The sequence below is a fragment of the Protopterus annectens genome, chromosome 16.part0 (assembly GCF_019279795.1).
Source record: "Protopterus annectens isolate FY-2018-M chromosome 16.part0, PAN1.0, whole genome shotgun sequence".
Lineage (NCBI taxonomy): Eukaryota > Metazoa > Chordata > Ceratodontiformes > Protopteridae > Protopterus > Protopterus annectens.
This window is the reverse complement of record NC_056750.1, coordinates 517,231,283-517,249,409: the sequence shown is the minus strand read 5'-3', so window position 1 is coordinate 517,249,409 and position 18,127 is coordinate 517,231,283. Positions and strand designations below refer to the sequence as shown.

Genomic DNA, 18,127 nt, shown 5'->3' with positions numbered 1-18,127 from the left:
AACAAAGACATAACTCGTGCAAGCTAAATAGACAAGTCTACTTTGACCGCATAATGACAGTCTTAACAGCTAACTTAACTTCAATGTCATAACACCAAGATGAACCACCCACAATAATGAACCAAAATAAGGCATTTGAACTATTGGCCTGCAGATAGAGACCCATTACAAACCACACTGCAGGAACTCTCATCTCAGTCTCAGATTCTTGCAATGTACTGTCCGCTGAGGACACACCTAATCAGACAAAATGGAAAAACAATCACTCCCTTTCCTTCAAGTCAGTATAACCCTGGATGTGGTCTACTTACAAATCTGGGGTATGGAAGACTGCCCTCAAAATCAAGAGTGCAGCCCCCTCAGAAAAAAAAAAAAAAACACACTGCAATTTATGAAATGTTGGTAACATTACAATCTTAGTCATTGGTAAAAACTCTCAGGGTCAAGGAAACCCAAATATGGGCTACTACAAAATAGCATCATCACCCCCCCCCCCCACACACACACACCAAACTTTCCAAAATTAATATAGTGTCGATTTTGAATCTGACGACTGAGTAGCACTGTGAGATTACCTAATTTCTAAAATGGAAACTGAGCATATAAAGCAAAAACAGGCTCTTGTAAATTTATTAAAGTAATAACTTGTCAGTATTTGACTATCCTACCTTGTAAGACTCGTCAGTTGCAGTTTTCATTTTCTCATTAAGCCAGCTTTTCAGCTCATCTGAATCACGAAAGAACTGTTGCAGGTGGAAGGAATCCTCTAGAGCAGCCCTGCGGTGTGCAGCACGCTCATGCAAAGCATTACGGCGGCTCAAGAGCTGGAGGGGGGAAGTAAAGAATCAAAATTACTCCACTGAAAAAAAGTCAGTTACTACAGTTGCCCATCTTAAATTTTGAACTAGGCTTGGCCTGCCATAGCAAAGGTTATAACCCAACCAAATTAATTCTGTTCTGTTGTGTGATAGCCTACAGAAAAAAAGCAATAAAAACTTGTCAGTTTACAATCAAAAGTATCTAAATGACTATACATTTTTAAAGTCAGACTTCAAAAAACAGCAGTACTAATGAAATATTCTAATACAGCTCAGAAAATACGAAATACTCACAGCATCTCTGCGAGCTGCAACTTCTTCCTTCGCATAGTGATTGTTTTGTATCAGTTTGGTGGCAAATTCATCCAAAGCCTTAAAACAGAGAGAAGAAAATTACATGAGCAAGAAATTAATTACATCCATCTTCAAATAATCAATGAGGTCAGTAAAACTGAAGAGAAAAACTTACAGTAATTTTCTCCTCTTGAGCATTAAGAGATTTTTCAAAATCTTCATGTTTCTTCAGGAGAGCCTCAACACTATCAAGCGAGTCCCCAAGGTCTTCATTGAGCAGAAAAGCCTAGTTTTTGACAGCAAACGCAATTCGCAATTAGACAAAACTACAGATCATACAATCCTAATCTTAAATAAGGTTCAATGCATACAGAAAAAAAGATTTCTACATTACACACAAACCCTGCCTCTCAAAGCTAGTACAGACATTAATAGCCCAGGAGTACAATACTTCCACAATCAGTCACAAAGGGAAAACTTCTACAAGGACAAGACAATCACTCACAAGCTGCAAAGACTGTACCTAGAGTAGGACAAAAGAAAATAAAGTGGTTCAGTGATTAAAATAACAGCATTTTGCATCATAAACATGTATATATCTTCACCGCATCCCTGACAAATGCCACACTTCAGCAATCTAAAGAGAAGACTTGTTGGTTCACCCCCACCACAAAAAAAAAAAAAAAAAAAAAAAAAAAAAAAAGAGCTTCACCTTGGTTCCCACCCTTACCAGATACTGCCATGAGGCATCACTTGTCAACAGGTACACTAAAAAGACCATTACAGGAATCCCCAATGGATGTAGTTCCCAACCACTAAAACCGGAGTGTCAAGTTCAATAGCTTGCCTTTTCTATCACTCATTATTTGTCACAGTTGAGCAGACACAATACTTTTAGATAGCCTCCTATCATTCCAATGACAAACGTCATGGGCAAATGTGTGAAGCACTGCAGCAGGAACACCAACAAACCAGTTGCTGCCAATGTAACAGAGAAACAAAGTCACAGCACTGTATTCATAAATTTCAGAATGATGTACCAACCTCCCAGACAGGCTATACATTAGGGGGGGGGGGGCTTTTATACTGTGGTGTGCATATTAATATAATTTAGGAACAATTTTTTATCTAAAATTTTTCAGTAGCTAGTAATACAGCAACAAACATCACTATACACAAATACCTTATTCAGATAATCCTCTTCTAAATCATTACACTTCTATTTCACATTCACACAAATGTACTTGATCAAACTCTAATCTGTATACAACAGAACTATAAAAAGCAATGAAAAAGAAAAATGTTATGAAGACAATTACCTATACTGTTTGGACAAAGGTTCATAGGCAAGTATAACACAACCATACTTGTGGATCTTTTTAATCCACGTCAATTTCACTTTCTCAGGTGAGAATCAAACCCTGTACTTTGTGTTTGAAATAAACACCTTAACCAAACCACTTTGGCAATCCTTGGGCAAAATGCATAAAAGTCAGACAATCTACTCCAAACTGACAGCAAACAGTTTGTTTTTCTGTAATGGCTTGGTGGTTATCTACTGTGACTATGGTGTACAGGGTCCTAGGTTTGAGACCTGCATGGCTGTTTATTTGGGTGGGAGGATGACATAATGGTTAAGGTGTTTACCTTAAAGACACAAGGTGCACGGTTTGATTCTCACATGGGGTAAGTGGCTAGGCTTCAAATGGCCCAAAAGGGCAATTAGCCTAGTACAAATCTATGAACCTATGAACAGACGTGAAGCATTAACAAGCTGCTTTTACTTACATCCATCAGAACCGCTTTATACAAAGTATAAACACGAAACCAATGTGAAAAATATTATACCTGATTGTTGGGGATGGCAAACAAACACTGGTACAGATACCAGATAAAAATGAAATGCCAGTGTTAGCAATTTTAAATACTATGCCCTGAAACTGATGGGCTTTGTATGAAATTAAAACAAACATCCCCATCATGACTCAATGGTCTCAAAAGGTCTGGAAATAGTTTTTAGATAGACTCCTCAGAACACTCCACTCTACAGAGCTTTGTAACATGTTCAAGAAATGCTAAAAAGACATTTTTGTCTTCAAACTTCATATTGATAACATTCTAGAGCATCTACTGACCCAAAAGCACTTATGAATGCTATTCTTTTGTGCAGCGTACAAATTTATAATACGCTACACCTTTAATCTACCATGCACATTTGTACTACAACATAAGACATACCAAGACAGCTGGAATTAAGCTGCTGATCAGTGTGCAGCCATCCTGGAAGTACCATGAAAAAGGTACTCTTGAAAAGCCTCACACTCAAGCCTGCCTTTTCATTTCAGCCACTGATATTTGCAGTTTTACCAGTTCATCTGAATAGCTAGTTAAAGCTATTTCTATTTTTTCCAGCCTTTTAATATTTGAGTTGACATATTCCTTCAATGTTTCATTTATTTTACACTCCTCTGAGTAGATTTAATTTATTTTTTCCTCTGAAATGCTGGAAGTCATCTCCTACACAATCTAAATCATTAGCTGTTTTTTTTTTTTGGCTTAACAACTGCAAGATTCTTATAGGTTCATACTAGGCTATCTGCCCTAGGGCATTTATAAGCCTAGCCAGAGTGTGTTTGGCTTTCGCCACCCATTTTAAATTAATTTTGCTATGCCCTTTTTCAAGGTTAGTATACTGTGCCCCTGTCTAACAGTGACACAGAAGTGATACCCGGGGTAAACCTACGATCTCCCATCCACTCATCAAGATTCCTCTTGAAGAGAGTCAATGAGGGACTCTGCCTAACCTGGACTGGGATTTTATTCCAGAGTGAAGGGAGCCTCTGGGTTATGAATCTGTCCCTCCAGCATGTCCGATTTATTTCAGTGCTGAGGTTCAAGTCTCTCAAGCGCGTAGCTCGATGGGATTTGGATTTTCTGAGGTGCAGCATGTCCATTAATTCCGGGTTGGACATGGCTTTATACGTCAGGCACAGATCGCCTCTGAGCAGGCGGTATGCCACTAAGTAGAGCTGGAGTTTTTTTAACCGGGCAGCATATGGCATCTGTTTGAGCCCTTTGATCCTCTTGGTGAGGTACTTTTGGGGTCTTTCCAGTTGCTGCAAGTGTCTGGTAAGGTACATCCCAAAAGGGGCATTGTACTCAATTATGGGCCTGATGAGGGATGAGTAAAGGAGGCACGATGACCTCCCCTGATCTAGATGTGAATCCTTTCATGATTAGGTGGGCTATACAAAATGTTTTTCTAACCACTTTGGCCACGTGGTTGTCAAATGAGAGATTGCGATCAACTTGGGTCACCAGGTCCCTAATTACTTCTTCTGTACTTAATGGATTACCACCTATGTGGTAATTTGTGGGCACTTTGTTTTTGCCAAAGGGGACGACTATACACTTTTTGGCGTTTAGCTTGAGGCCATGGCTCTGGCACCAGTTGTCTGTTTCTATGAGGCCCTTTTGGAAGATGCTTGTGTCAGCTGGAGAGTCGATTATGGCACCCTGTTTACAGTCATCTGCGAACTTGGTCAGCCACAGTCCTTCCGTGTTGGCCTGTACCTCCAAGAAATATATACCGAACAAGAGAGGTCCCAGGACTGAGCCTTCTGGGGACGCCACTTGTAACTGGTTTGGAGTCTGACATGGCTCCAGCAATTCTAACCATGTGGGTTCTGTCCTTGAGCCAGTTTGCAACCCATCTAGTGATATAGGGGTTTATATTTAAGCTGGTGAGCTTATCTATAATGCCCGAGTAGGGTATTGTATCGAAGGCTTTTGCGAGGTCCAGGTAGGCTGTGTGGACCACCTGTCCCTCATCAATGGCCTTGGTGACTGTTTCAAAGAAATCAACCAGGTTTAAGAGGCAGGATCTCCCCTTAAAGCCGAACTGGGTAGGATCCAGTGTCTGTAGGTCCCCAATATCTTTATTTATGAGGTCCATGATGATCCTTTCCATAGCTTTGCAGACCAAGCTAGTCAGGCTTATGGGGAGATAGTTTCCAGGATCCGTTGAGGCACCACATTTGTGGAGAGGGACCACTGTTGCTGTACGCCACTCTTTGGGTACATATCCTGTAGTAAGGCTGAGATTGAACAGTAGTTTTATGTTTGGGTTTAGCTCTTCTTGGAGTTCATGTGGGACACAGTCTGGTACCATTGATGCTGTGTTTTTTGCTTTGGAGAGGGCAGCTCTTACCTGAGCATGTGAGATGTCAGGGGGGTAAGCACTCTGCTGGGATAGATATTTGCCCTTTTGGTGGGAGGGGGGGAGAAGTTTGCGCTGAACCTGTCAGCTAGGATGTTGGCAATGTCTGTGGGTTCGGTGTATTTTTTGTCATTTTGGACTAATTCTGAGCATATCTGGGAATTCCCACCCAGGTTCCTAACATAACTAAAGAAAGCCTTGCGATTATCCTTAGTGTCCTGTGCAATTTTTCTCTCGAAGCTGGCCTTAGACGATTTTATGAGTGCCCATAGTTTTTTGCTAATACTGATCAGAGATGCCTTCCCTTTTTGGGATTTTGCTCTATCATGTAGTAGCTTCCTCCTTCTATTGTATAGTTTGTTTATGGCTGGGGTCCACCAGACAGGACGTCTGCCTTTGGAGGATTGGGTCTTGGTTTTATTTGGGATTGCATGATCCATGCATTCCTGAAGGTGTTCATAGAATGCGTTTATAAAGGATTCTGCGGTCTGGGCCGTATTTTCCACAGGCCTGGGGGCTTTGAAGGATTCCACCTCGGTTTTGAGGAGTGTGAAATTTGCTTTAGAGAAGTTTTTCACTGTGGTTTTCAGGGCAAGGGGTGGAGTTGGGATGTGAATATCCAGTGAGATTAGTTTATGGTCTGATCTTACCAGTGAGGGATACACTTCTGGTCTGGAACATAGAGTCCCCATGTTGGTGATGATCAGGTCCAGTATGTTTTCCCCTCTTGTGGGAGTGGTAACAAGTTGTTCCATAGCATTTGAGTTTATAAATTCTGGGAACCTTTGGGCTAGGGTGTTGGAGCTAGAGTAATGCTCCCAGTCTATGTTTGGGTAATTGAAGTCGCTCAATATAATGGTGTTTGGAGAGACCTTCATCTTCCTTCAAGTAATCCGACAAGTTGTAGGGGTGTCTGGAGTGTGAAGAAAATCAGGCTGAACAGCTGACGGAAGGCTCTCCCACACTGGTAGGAATGGTAAACAGTATGTATCAGTGTTGTCACCTGCCAATATACAGAGAGAATTGCAACTTGCTTTCCTTTATCACAGTCTTCTAAGCCACAGTTTTCCTTTCACCTTTTCTGGTTAATTTTTTTTTCAGGTTATCCAAGTTTCATCTTTGCTGGTATCCAGGCAGTGTTAATTACTAGCCAGTGACTAAATTTTACCCAGTTTTCAATGTCATCCCTTTTTTTAGTTTCTGTTTTCACAGAGTTTTGAAATTAAGCTGTTGCTCAATGTGCAATCATCTGTGAAGTCCACAACATTCTTTTCATATTGGTAGAGATGGCTTGCACTGTGTTGGATATGTTTTCAGTTCCAAGCTTAGCATAATGGAGTTAAATGTGAAAATTCCAAATCTCTGTATCATGACACAGTGGCCATAACCAGACTATGTCATGGGAGGTCAAAGCAAAAGACAATACCTGGGCTACCTACCGTAGAAAGTAGTGCAACTGAACCTCAAACAACCCAATATTAGGAATTAGTTGATCGTTGGTAAGTTTCAATTACAGAAACCTGATAATACTATTTAATTTCATTGTAACAACCATAACAACTCAGGAATTCAAAACCACCAAGCTGGACAAAAATGAATTCAAGAGCTGCTATTCATGCTTAAGAAAAATAAACTATGAAACAAAATTTATAAAAACAAACAAGGAATACAATTTGTTTTTCAGGAATGGTTTTTGCTCACTCACTTCTTGTTTGCTCATCCAGTTGTCCACTTGTTCCGTGTCTCTGTAGAACAACTGAAGGTCCATGCACTGTTCATACTGCTGTCGTCGCATTTCCCAAAGTTCAAGCAAAGAGTTCTTTTCTTCCGTCAAGACAGCTAGCTGTATAAAGGGAAGAAAGCACAAAGTGACAACATATCAATCTTATTTAAATTAGACATGATCTGTGGTTTCAGCAACTGTTGCACAAATTTAAACATTTTACTTGGAAAAAAAAAAAGTGAAACATCAGTACACTTTCCAATTGTAAGAAAAAAAAAGATTATGAGAGTTGTATCTATAATCACATATAAAAATCTGTACCTTTTCTTTGACTTCATCCGAAGCATAATGACCAGAAGAAAGTAAGTCGAGACCAGCTTCATCAGCAAATTTAAAGCTATCTTCATGGGCATCAATCTCTCCCTAAAAAGAAATAGGTGATAAACTGGTACTGAACACAAAAGGCAAAACAAGGTATTCTATATAAAGTTCAAAAAAATTGTATCTGCACCCACATAGTATACAAGATAATAATGGCAAGCAGTCTACAAATTCTATGGTATACTTTGTTCTTCACACTTCAAAACAATTTACCAAACCACTGTAGTTAAGAATAAACTATTATTATTATTGGCCAGGAAAAAAATTTTTAGTTTGTTATTTCAACAAATTCCTACACTGGAACACTAATGGTCAGAAAAGTAAGGCTAAATACATTTAAAAAAAAAAACAGACGAACAAACACCTTACCTACTGTTGAGAAATTAATGTAAATCAGTGGCAAGTATATGAACCATCCTCAAAAAGGGCTGCAGGTGGCACTGCTGTGCTGAAGCACATTCACCATTAGTTTGAATCTTTTTTTTCCCCAAAATCTCTCCATTTCAATTTTCTTTTTTCAGACAACAACAATACGGTAACTCAAAAACACAAATAAACAATACAAATACCTATCTAAAGAAAACAGACAACAATCTCGTTCCGAGAAAATTAAATATATATTTTATATACATATATATATATATATATATATATATATATATATATACACACACACATATACATACATACAATATATACACAAGTCACTACATTGTCAAGTAAAGTATGAGAATTCTTATGTTCATTTGGTCTCATAAGGGATAGTTAGAATGGGGATAGTCTATATATAAAGTAAAAATAGAAATTTAACCATTTATTTGTATGTTTAGGGAAAATATCTAGTTACACATATACTAAGAAAAGGGAGAAGATGTAAGAAAGACTGGTTATACTACATTCATTTCTTATTTAAGGGTTAGCTTTTCATGACAATTTGTAGACAAATTTTATTTGTCAAGAATTATATCTAGCAAGTAACCCCAATATTTATAATAATACCGTTTGTTTTTTGTTTTTGAATAAATGAATTTGTGAGATGAGATATATTTGATAGCAAGACTGCTAAAATTTTCCCATGTAATTGGTGACATGACATTCCAATTCTTTGTAATAAAGAATTTAATAAGGGCACACATCGTAATAAAGACATGTTTTAATATTTTTGGGAGATGATTGATATTAATGAACAATATAGCTGTCTCCCAAGTAAGGGTTGATTTTTCATATCCCATCTTCTCTAATCTTATTCTCAAGGAACACCATAAGTTGTGTATCTTAGTATAGTTCCACATGACATGTAAAATATCAGCTGCTTGATCCAGACAATGGGGACATATAGGCGAAAAGTTAGGATTGAATTTATTAATTTAGATAAGTTATCATATAGATTGTTATTTACCATAATTTGTGTATGTAACAGCTTCTTGAAAGGAATGAATTTGACTATTTTCAATGGCTAGTTTCTTATTTTCTTCAGTCAGTGACTGATTTTTCATTTGCCAATAGTTTGAAAATAATAAAGAATTCTGATGTTTTGCACTCATTACAATTTTATAAGTCCTAGAAATTGTTTTCCCTTTAATCGCAAGATTTTCAAGTATGAATTTAACTAAATCTATGTTCTGTAAGTCAGTGTGTATTTGTGAGAATTTAGCATTTATAAGATGATGACGTTGGTTAAGGATAATACTATATTTCATAGGAAGTTTGAGTTCAAGTCTCATTTGCCCCGTGTTAGAGTCTTTCCATTGGTATATATCCCATATTGTGTAATCTTTTATCAGGGGGTGGTTTGTTAGATTTACTGGTTTATTATTCATTAGTAAATTAGGATTTAGGTGTAATGTTTGTATAAGGGCAAAAACGTCAGCTAATTGCAATGATTTAAATAGTTTCTGTGTTGTAAGAATCATGTTTTTAATTAGTGGGTGCAAATTCTTCGTGTATATGCTAGCCTGGTTTAAATTCAAGAATGGTAAGGATTTGAAAATTATAGCCAAGGGATTTCAACTGTTCATACCAGATTTTGGTCCACTGGGGTGTCCAAGTATTTATATACGAGTCATAGTTTATTACTTGTATTAGTCTGTATACAGTAATTATACTATAGTAAAGCTTAAAATCAGGTAACCCCAATCCCCCCTTATCTTTGGCGAGTACAAGTTTTGCATATTTAATTCTGGTAGATTTGGGATAACATAAGAATCTTGATATAGCTTTTTCCATGGCAAGGAAGAAGTTTTGGGGAATATTTGAAAAGGTAGCATTTAATTGAAAGAGTATTCTTGGTAGAAAATTAATTTTGACAACACTAGCTTTTGACAGTAGAGACATATTAATGTTCTTCCATCTATCCATATCGTTTTGAATACTAGTCCATGTAGTTAGTAGGTTACTGTTTATAATATCTTTGAAGTCTGAAGTAATTATTATTCCTAGATATTTTATCTGGTAATTTATTTTGATCTCACCCATAGGAAAGTACAATTCTTTATGCCTTATAGAATTGAGGGGAAATGTGTGACTTGTTTAAATTTAAATTATAATTTTAAACTAACGAGAACTCATCAATAACTAAGTATTTTTGGGAGGTCAGTAGTGGGGAGTTGGAAGTATATATTTAAGTCATCAGCAAAGGCAGAGTATATAAAATTTGTATTGTGGATTCTGGGAATATGATGAAAGTTTTTTTGTGAAATAAACAGAAGGAGGGGTTCTAGATAAAGATTAAATAGGTATGGCGAAAGAGGACATCCTTGTCTTGTACCATTGGATAAGAGTATAGGGTTAGTTATAAGTTTATTTACCTGTATAGTGGTAGAAGCTTTCTGATAGAGAACCTGGATCATTTTAATGAATTCTTGAGGAAAACCATATAAAGGCAGTATATTAAAAGAGAAAGTGTAAGTTTACTCTATCAAAAGCTTTAGCTGCATCTACTGTAAGGGCATATCTGGGGCATTTATCCCTATTAAGTAGTCTTACAATGGTATCTAAAAGGAGGGTGTTGTCACTTGTTTGCCTGTCATAAAGCCCACTTGTTGTTGGGAAATAATAGAGGGGAGTATATTCTTAAGTCTATTTGCTATAACATGGGCTAATATCTTAAGATCAGTGTTTATGAGGGCTACTGGCCTATAATTTGCTGGATCTGTTGGGTCAGAATGCGGTTTAGGAATCAACACTGTCTTGGAGTTACTTACGTATCTGTCTGTTATACCATATTGTATTATATAGCTGAAAACTTTTAATACCACTTGGAGATAGGTTCCATGAATAGCTTATAAAAATCCGATGTGTATCCATCAGGCCCAGGGGATTTACCTAATTTTAATTTGTTTATTGCAGCTTTTATCTCTCTTAAATGCATCGATGACTAAGAGTTTCCTTTGATCTTCTGTAATTTGTGGAAAGTTTATATTATGTATAAAATCCTCAAATCTGTCTGTAGAGGATTAAGGGTATATTGTATAATTTCTTATAAATATCTTCAAAAGCGTCCACTATATCTTGATCTTTATATTTCACCTGTCCTTCATATTTTATTTCTTTGATCCTAGGAGGTCCACTTTTTATGTTAATTAGTCTAGCTAGGAATTTTGATGGTGTTTGAGCCCATTCTGAATTTTGATATATTGACCTTAATTCTAAGGAGGAAATATTTTCTAAATAGAGTTTGTGTAATTGTTTTTGCCAATCAATTATTTTTTCCTCAAGTTCTTTAGAATATAGAATATTTTTCCTGAAGTTCTAGTTCAGCAGTGTTTATTTGACACACTAGTTCATTCTTAAGATTGTTATACTTTTTTTTGAGCCATGCAGATTTTTGAATAATAATACCCCTGATGACCGCCTTGGTAGCCGCCCATTGTATGTCATATGGAATTTGATCGGATATAAAATCATTTTGAAGTTGGGCTAGCACATTCTGAACTTCTTGTGTAGTTTCTTGGTTTTGTATAATTTTAGGATTTAACGTCCAGGTATTGAAATAGGAAATATTTTGTTTATGAGCTTGAAAGTTTATTAAAAGTCTAATTTTGGAATGATCTGAAAGAGTTCTAGGTGATGCAGCATAATTTAATTTGTTAGAAAGGAAAGCAAGGGAAATTGGAAAAGCATCTATCCTGGACCAAGTTTTATGAGTGGCTGAAAAGAAAGTGAATCTTGATATTGTTTCATCATACTGAAATTTAACATAAGGGTCAACTAGTTCAAATGCATTTTGTAATTCTTCAAGTGCTGTAGTGGTAGATTGTGACTGTCTATTTTTATTATGTGATCTATCCTTATCTAGATTTAGTAAAGCATTCCAGTCCCCACCTACAATAAACAGATGATTTGGGTATTTGGCTAATATATTAAAGATTTCATAAATGAAGAGCTGTTGATTTGAGCGGGGGCTATATATATTAAGAAAGAGTAATGGTTTGTTCAAAGTATGATTTTCAGTAGTAAAGAATACCCATCTTCCCTTTGAGTCAGCTTCATAGGAAGTAATCTCTCCTTGGAAGGATTTATTTACTATAATGGCCACTCCCCTGGACAAAGAACTATAATTTGCAGCAACTATTGTTTTAACCCATTTTCTTTTCCTTTCCCTAACCCAAAAGTTGGTAATCTAAGTGAGTTTCTTGCAAGAAAGTTAAATCAGCCTTAGTTTGGTATGTGAGGTGCATGATTACATTTCTTTTCTTTTTATCTACCATCCCTTTAACAGTCTAAAAGTCTATGGTTATCATTTTTTATTAATATTGTTGAAGTTTCTCATTAGCTGATACACAAAAATACAGTTATAAACTTTTTATATTAGTGTATTTATCTTAAGAATAAATGTTGTGACTTCTATACTCCTAAACTATAAATAGGTGCCTAACCACCCATCCCTCTGTATTTGTAAATGTGCATGAGTTAAGAAACTAAAAGAAACTATTATTTTTAACAACAAGGAGTAGATATATATATCAGAGGGATGTCAATAATATCCATACAGTTCCCAATGCGAACAGTCATCAGCTAACAGACTGTGCCCATCCCGCTCCTTTTATTATTTATATACTGCATATTCATCTTCAGACTTCTTAAAAATATTATATTAATTGTACCCTTAGATATTATATAGAGAAAAGGAAAAGTAGCTTTGATAAAAAGTTTTGTAGTAAAATTATAATTCTTAACATTTCAAGAGTTAAAGAGTTAAAACAATATTTTCAAAAACCAAGTACAATATATGTATATTTAAAGGCGGCATCATTTTAAAAATTCAACAACATCTGCATTATTCTTGCTAAAAGCAACTAACTGAACTCATATTATTATTTAACCAGTGCCATCTACTGGACAAACGGGGGGGGGGGGGAGGGGGAATGTTTTTGTACCGTGCTCATAGACACCTTTAAAGGTAACTCAATGGTTATGCTAGTAGAATAATGATTATACATTTTAAACATTTAAAGAAGGCAGCACTTTAAAATTCAACAACATTTGCCTTATTCTTACTAACTGCAACTAACTGTGGTACTTTAAAATGTATTGGAACTTCATTTAACATTGCACTGGCAAAAGCCATATAGATCCATCATTGTGTACTCGTATATTAATAATTAACCAGTGCCATCTACTTGAACAGAGAGAAAAGAAAAAAAAATGTTTTTATACCTTGCTAATAGACACATTTAAAAGTAACTCAAAAGTTATGTTAGCAGAATAATGATTGTACATTTTAAACATTTAAAGAAGGCAGCACTTTAAAATTCAACATTGCCTTATTCTTGCTAACTGCAACTGTAGTTCTTTAAATGTATTGGAATCTTCATTTAACATTGCACTGTCAAAAGCCATATAAACACATCATTGTGAACTCGTATGTTAATAATTTACCAGTGCCATCAACTGAACAGAGAGGAAGACGAAAAAAAAAAAAAAGAGACATGTTTTTGTACCTTGCTCATAGACATACTTAAAAGCAACTCAATGATTATGCCAGTAGAATAATAAGTATACATTTTAACTGAAACTACTTAATTCTAATATTTACACTACTTAAACTATTATATCAAAGGTTATATCCCATTTTTAAATGTAATTTAACACTTCTTTTTTGTAAGCTGTAAATGCACTTCAGTCATTTCTCTATGCAGACAGTGTTAGGTAGCTTTGTAACTTTTAAATGTAAAGGCAGTTACTAAAATACAGTCCCTTAAGTATTACAGTGTAGCAAAGAGGTTTTCTTTACAGGCAAGTAAGCAGAGTTATTTAGAACACATTCTACATCCATTTGTTTAAAATTTCCCATAAGAGTGGTATATTCTTCTGTCCTGTAGTTCTTTGGAGTTGTAGCACTTGTTTAGCCTTCCAAATGTTGTTTTTGGATCAAATGATATGAAAAAAGTTGTCTCAGGCAGGATTTACTTTGAAGAGACGCATGAAAGGTGGATTTTGCCTGGTCAGGTGTTTCCAAGGATATTTTTTCTTCTTTGTAATAAAATATTAAAGTTGCAGGATATCTCATTTGGAAACGAATCTTATTTTCAATGAGATAATTGCAGTATTTGTTGAGTTTCTGTCGATTTTGTTTAACTTGTAAAGGAAGATCTTGAGTAATCATAATTGTATGCGCTCTCCATATAACATTCTTTTTAATCTTATAAACTGACAGTATCTGTTGAACATGTGCTGAATTAAGCAGTCTGATATAGATTTGTCTAGGAAGATCACTTGTTTGTGTATGCTTTATAGCTCTGTGAGCTCTTTCGATCACTATCTCATCCAAGAGATTTTTATTAGCCAGAAGAGAGCTTAGTATTTCTTTTATTATTGGAATAAATTGTGAATTATCAAAGCTCTTTGGAATACCTCTTATGATAAAATTATTTCTCCGGCTTCTAGCTTCCAAGTTCAACATTTTTTGCTGTAATTCTTTAATTATGGTGTCATTGGTTTGTGCTTTTTGTTGCAGTTCATTTATTTCTAGCTCATTGTCCATAATTTTAGCTTCATTTTGTTCAAGCCTAAGCACAATTTGGTCCAGAGTAGAGCCAAATGTAGTTAGCTTATGAGAGAAACCCTGCACTTCTGTTTGTAAAGGTTGTAAAGCAGTTTTCAGATTCTCCAGCGTTAAAGGTTGTTCCTGTTTTAATGTTTTAATCTTTGAGACATTTTACCAGCTTCTTGTTGCTTGTTAATTTTTTGCCTTTTAGAAGTGGTTTCTTTTTCAGGAGTAGTAATTGCAGACAGTTTGTTTTTTGTGATTACAGTTTCCATCCGATCTGGCTGATTCTCCATTAATCTTGTATAGTTAGATTCCTAGTAGTAGTGCAGAATTTTAAATGATAAAAGTCTTGTTATGAAAGTTGTTTTTCTTGTTACTTTCCTCTTATTAGGCCTGTTAGTCTTGAAGAATCCACACCATGCGATTCAGGGCTCTGCTTCCAACAAGTAATTATTTTTCCTTCAGAATGAGAGAATCTTTGAAAAATAAAGATGAAACAAGTAAGTACTCGTATTTCTGTTTTAATCCATTGATGTTTGGTATACTTTTCCTAAGCGATGCGCTGGTTTGAAGTCAGGAAACAGTATAGGAATGCAGGAGCTGCACTGTCAGTGTGCTTACAGGCTGGACAGCATTTTGGAATCCACCATTAGCTTAAATCTTAATGCTGGCATTTAACGCATCACGGCATATCTGTCAAGCTCATTTCTTAATTCATATTTCAATGCCATAGTAACAGCTCACACTAAATAGCTGATTCAAAAGGACATTATGCAAAAGGAAGGAGTAAGAAAGTACTCTGTATAACAGATGGTGCAAAGCCCATACACCACACCTGCAAACAGTAATATGGGTGACAAAATTTATATACGAACGGCACAGAAACCTGAAAGACTGTTTCTGAATGCCGACAAATAAGTCATTATAAAGCTGAAGAGGAAATGGTTTCCAGGTACACAAGATCAGCCACAAAAACTTAACTGAACACAGTCATACATTCAGATTACAGTAACATCATTTTTCATGTCTGTTTAGGAGACACCAAAAGGATCCCATGGTTCCATCCTGCAATATGTTCTAATGATCCAGACAAGACCTAACATTGCAGTTCAGACATTTTATCGGACACTGACCTGAAAATCCAACCCTCACAACATTAAGAAAATGCAACTATGCAATAGTAGTCACAAAGAAGATACTGCAACACACAAAGGTTTGAATAAAGAAAGAACAAAGAAATTTGTTTTCAGCTACCTCTGTATAATCAGGGAACCATCCAATTCCATATCATAAAATGGATAGCCAAACCATCAAACTACCCACACATCTATGTCAATCTTTGATGAAAAATGCAAAGAAATGAATATAAAGACAAATATGGATATTTAAAAAGGACTGAAGTAAAACTTCCATCCATTAGCAGAGTTAAGCACACTAGTTGCATGGTTTTGTAATAAATCCTGAAAAATGTGGTCGGCGCTACCTTCCTTACAAGAAAAGAAAAAGATAATCTAAAAAATATTTATATATATATATATATATATATATATATATATATATATATATATATATATATTTGAGAGAGAGAGAGAGAGATTTCATTCAAACCATCCTAAACCAAATCAGCAAACCGCAGAAAGTAAAGACCAAAACATCAAATATTCTAATCAGCAGAACGTCACACTGCAGAAAGTTCAAAAAGTACAGTTGTGTACACTTACCATAAATGTAGATGTTCAAGTGTATTCATTGTTGCAGTCATCAAACCTGGGCTATCCGCCTGCAGGTAGCCCTCAATCGGCCCAAGTACCAGAGTCTTGGGGTTTCTGCGTCGGATGCTGTCGCCTCTTCCATGATGTCAGGTCATCAGGGGTATAAAACATGGAGCTGATGACATTACATCAGTTTTTCTTGCCCCAGATGTCAAGAGCCCCCAAAACAGGAAGCAATTACATGGTGTGGAACACCTCCAGTAAAAAGTAAATACCATAGCCATAAGATATGGCCAAAAAGAGTAAAGGTAGAAAGCGTAGAGAAGTCAGGGGGCTGGAGGGAGGGTAACCAGGACTGCAACAGTGAATTCACTGGAACATCTACATTTACGGCGTGTACACAACTGTACTATGTTCTTTGTGTTTCACTGTTGCAGTCATCACACTTGGGTTGATTCCCAAAGCTGAGGAAGGGTGGAGGCGGTCAAGTATTAGGGCTGGCTAGCAGGTCTTGTAAGACTGATGTGGCAAATCCAACTTTGGAATTAGAAAAGACAGGTAAGTGGTAATGCTTGGTGAAGGTGTGTACAGTAATTCAGGTTGCAGCTCCCAGGATGTCCCTGGTAGGGACTCCTCTGAAAAATGCTGTAGAGGTTGATGCAGCCCTAGTGGAATGAGTTTTGATCCCCTGTGGAATAGGTTTTCCATGGTGTTTATAGCAGAAATGGATGCAGTGTGCTACCCATTTGGAAATGGTTTGCTTTGAAATGGCCTTACCCTCTCTGCCCCTGTAGCAAAGCTGACTAGCAGATGGTCAGTTTTTCTGAAAGGCTTAGTCCTGTCCAGACAGAACCTACGCTGTCTGTGCATGTCCAAGGAATGCAAGATCCTTTCCCCTTCATTCTGATTCTAAGGATTAGGAAAAAAGGTTGGTAAATGGATGGACTGGTTTAAAGCCACACTGGATACCACCTTGGGCATAAATGATGGGTTAGTCCTGAGGGAAACTGTCTGCATGTAAGATAATGAAGAGTTTCACAGCCATAAGAGCCTGCAACTCAGACACTCTTCTTGCTAAAATGATGGCTAGAAGTAAGGCTGTTTACCAAGAGACGGATTTTAACTCTGCTGTAGCAGCAGGCTGGAAGGGGGAAAGCGTGAGCTTCTCTAGTACAAAGTTAAGGTCCCAGGCAGGAGTGGGAGCTCTCCTTGGGGGTCTTAAATTGTTAGCTCCTCTCAGGAACTGTTTGATCAGAGGGTGAGAGAAGAGGGGTGGCTCAGTATTGTAATGAGCTGAGATGGCAGAGGCATGAATCTTAATTGATGAAAAGGATAGGCCTTTGTGGAGCAGCTCTGCTAGATAATCTAGGATTTGAGGTAAGGTGGGCAGGGCTGTGTCCTTTCCTTGAGACGGACTCCAAGAACAGTACCTTTTCCACTATTCTGAATAGGATCTCCTAGTACTAGGCCTCCTGGCCTCAAGGATGACATCCAACACCTGTTTGCTGTGGGTTGCTGGTGATGTATTCAGAGAATAAGCCAGGCTGCAAGGTTCAGGGTTTGCAGCTGAGGATGCAAAATCTATTCCTCCTGCTAGGTCAGCAGAGAGGGGGTCTGATGTAGGTGCCAGGGTGGCACTTCTGTCAGACTGCGTAGGAGTGGGTACCAGTGCTGGCATAGCCAGTCGGGTGCAATAAGGATTGTCCTTGGCCAGTCCTGTTTGATCTTGAGTAGTACTTTTGAGAAGGGCAGAGGGGGAAAGAGATAGACAGAGGTTTTCCCATGTAAAGGATAAGGCCATCCACTTTCCATGCTTGGCTGTGGGGAGCTCTGGTGCAAAATTTGCTCAATTGATGGTCTTGGGGGGAAGCAAAGAGGTCCACCTCTGGTGTCCCCCACCCGTGGATTAGAAGTTTGAATGAGTTGGGTTCCAGTTTCCACTCGTGTGGTTCCAATAGATTTCTGATGAAATTGTCTGCCAGTGAATTT

General features: G+C 37.0%; 1 protein-coding gene across 1 annotated transcript in view; it reads right to left on the bottom strand.

The window, feature by feature from the left end:
* The window catches only part of SPTAN1 (spectrin alpha, non-erythrocytic 1), a gene marked incomplete in the record, with an annotated part of 2,849,969 nt that overhangs the window by 1,970,851 nt on the left and 860,991 nt on the right, over positions 1–18,127 (bottom strand). The window contains 5 exon segments of the mRNA XM_044058813.1: positions 669–824; positions 1,113–1,190; positions 1,288–1,398; positions 7,037–7,174; positions 7,376–7,477. Coding sequence (XP_043914748.1) covers positions 669–824; positions 1,113–1,190; positions 1,288–1,398; positions 7,037–7,174; positions 7,376–7,477 — 585 coding nt within the window.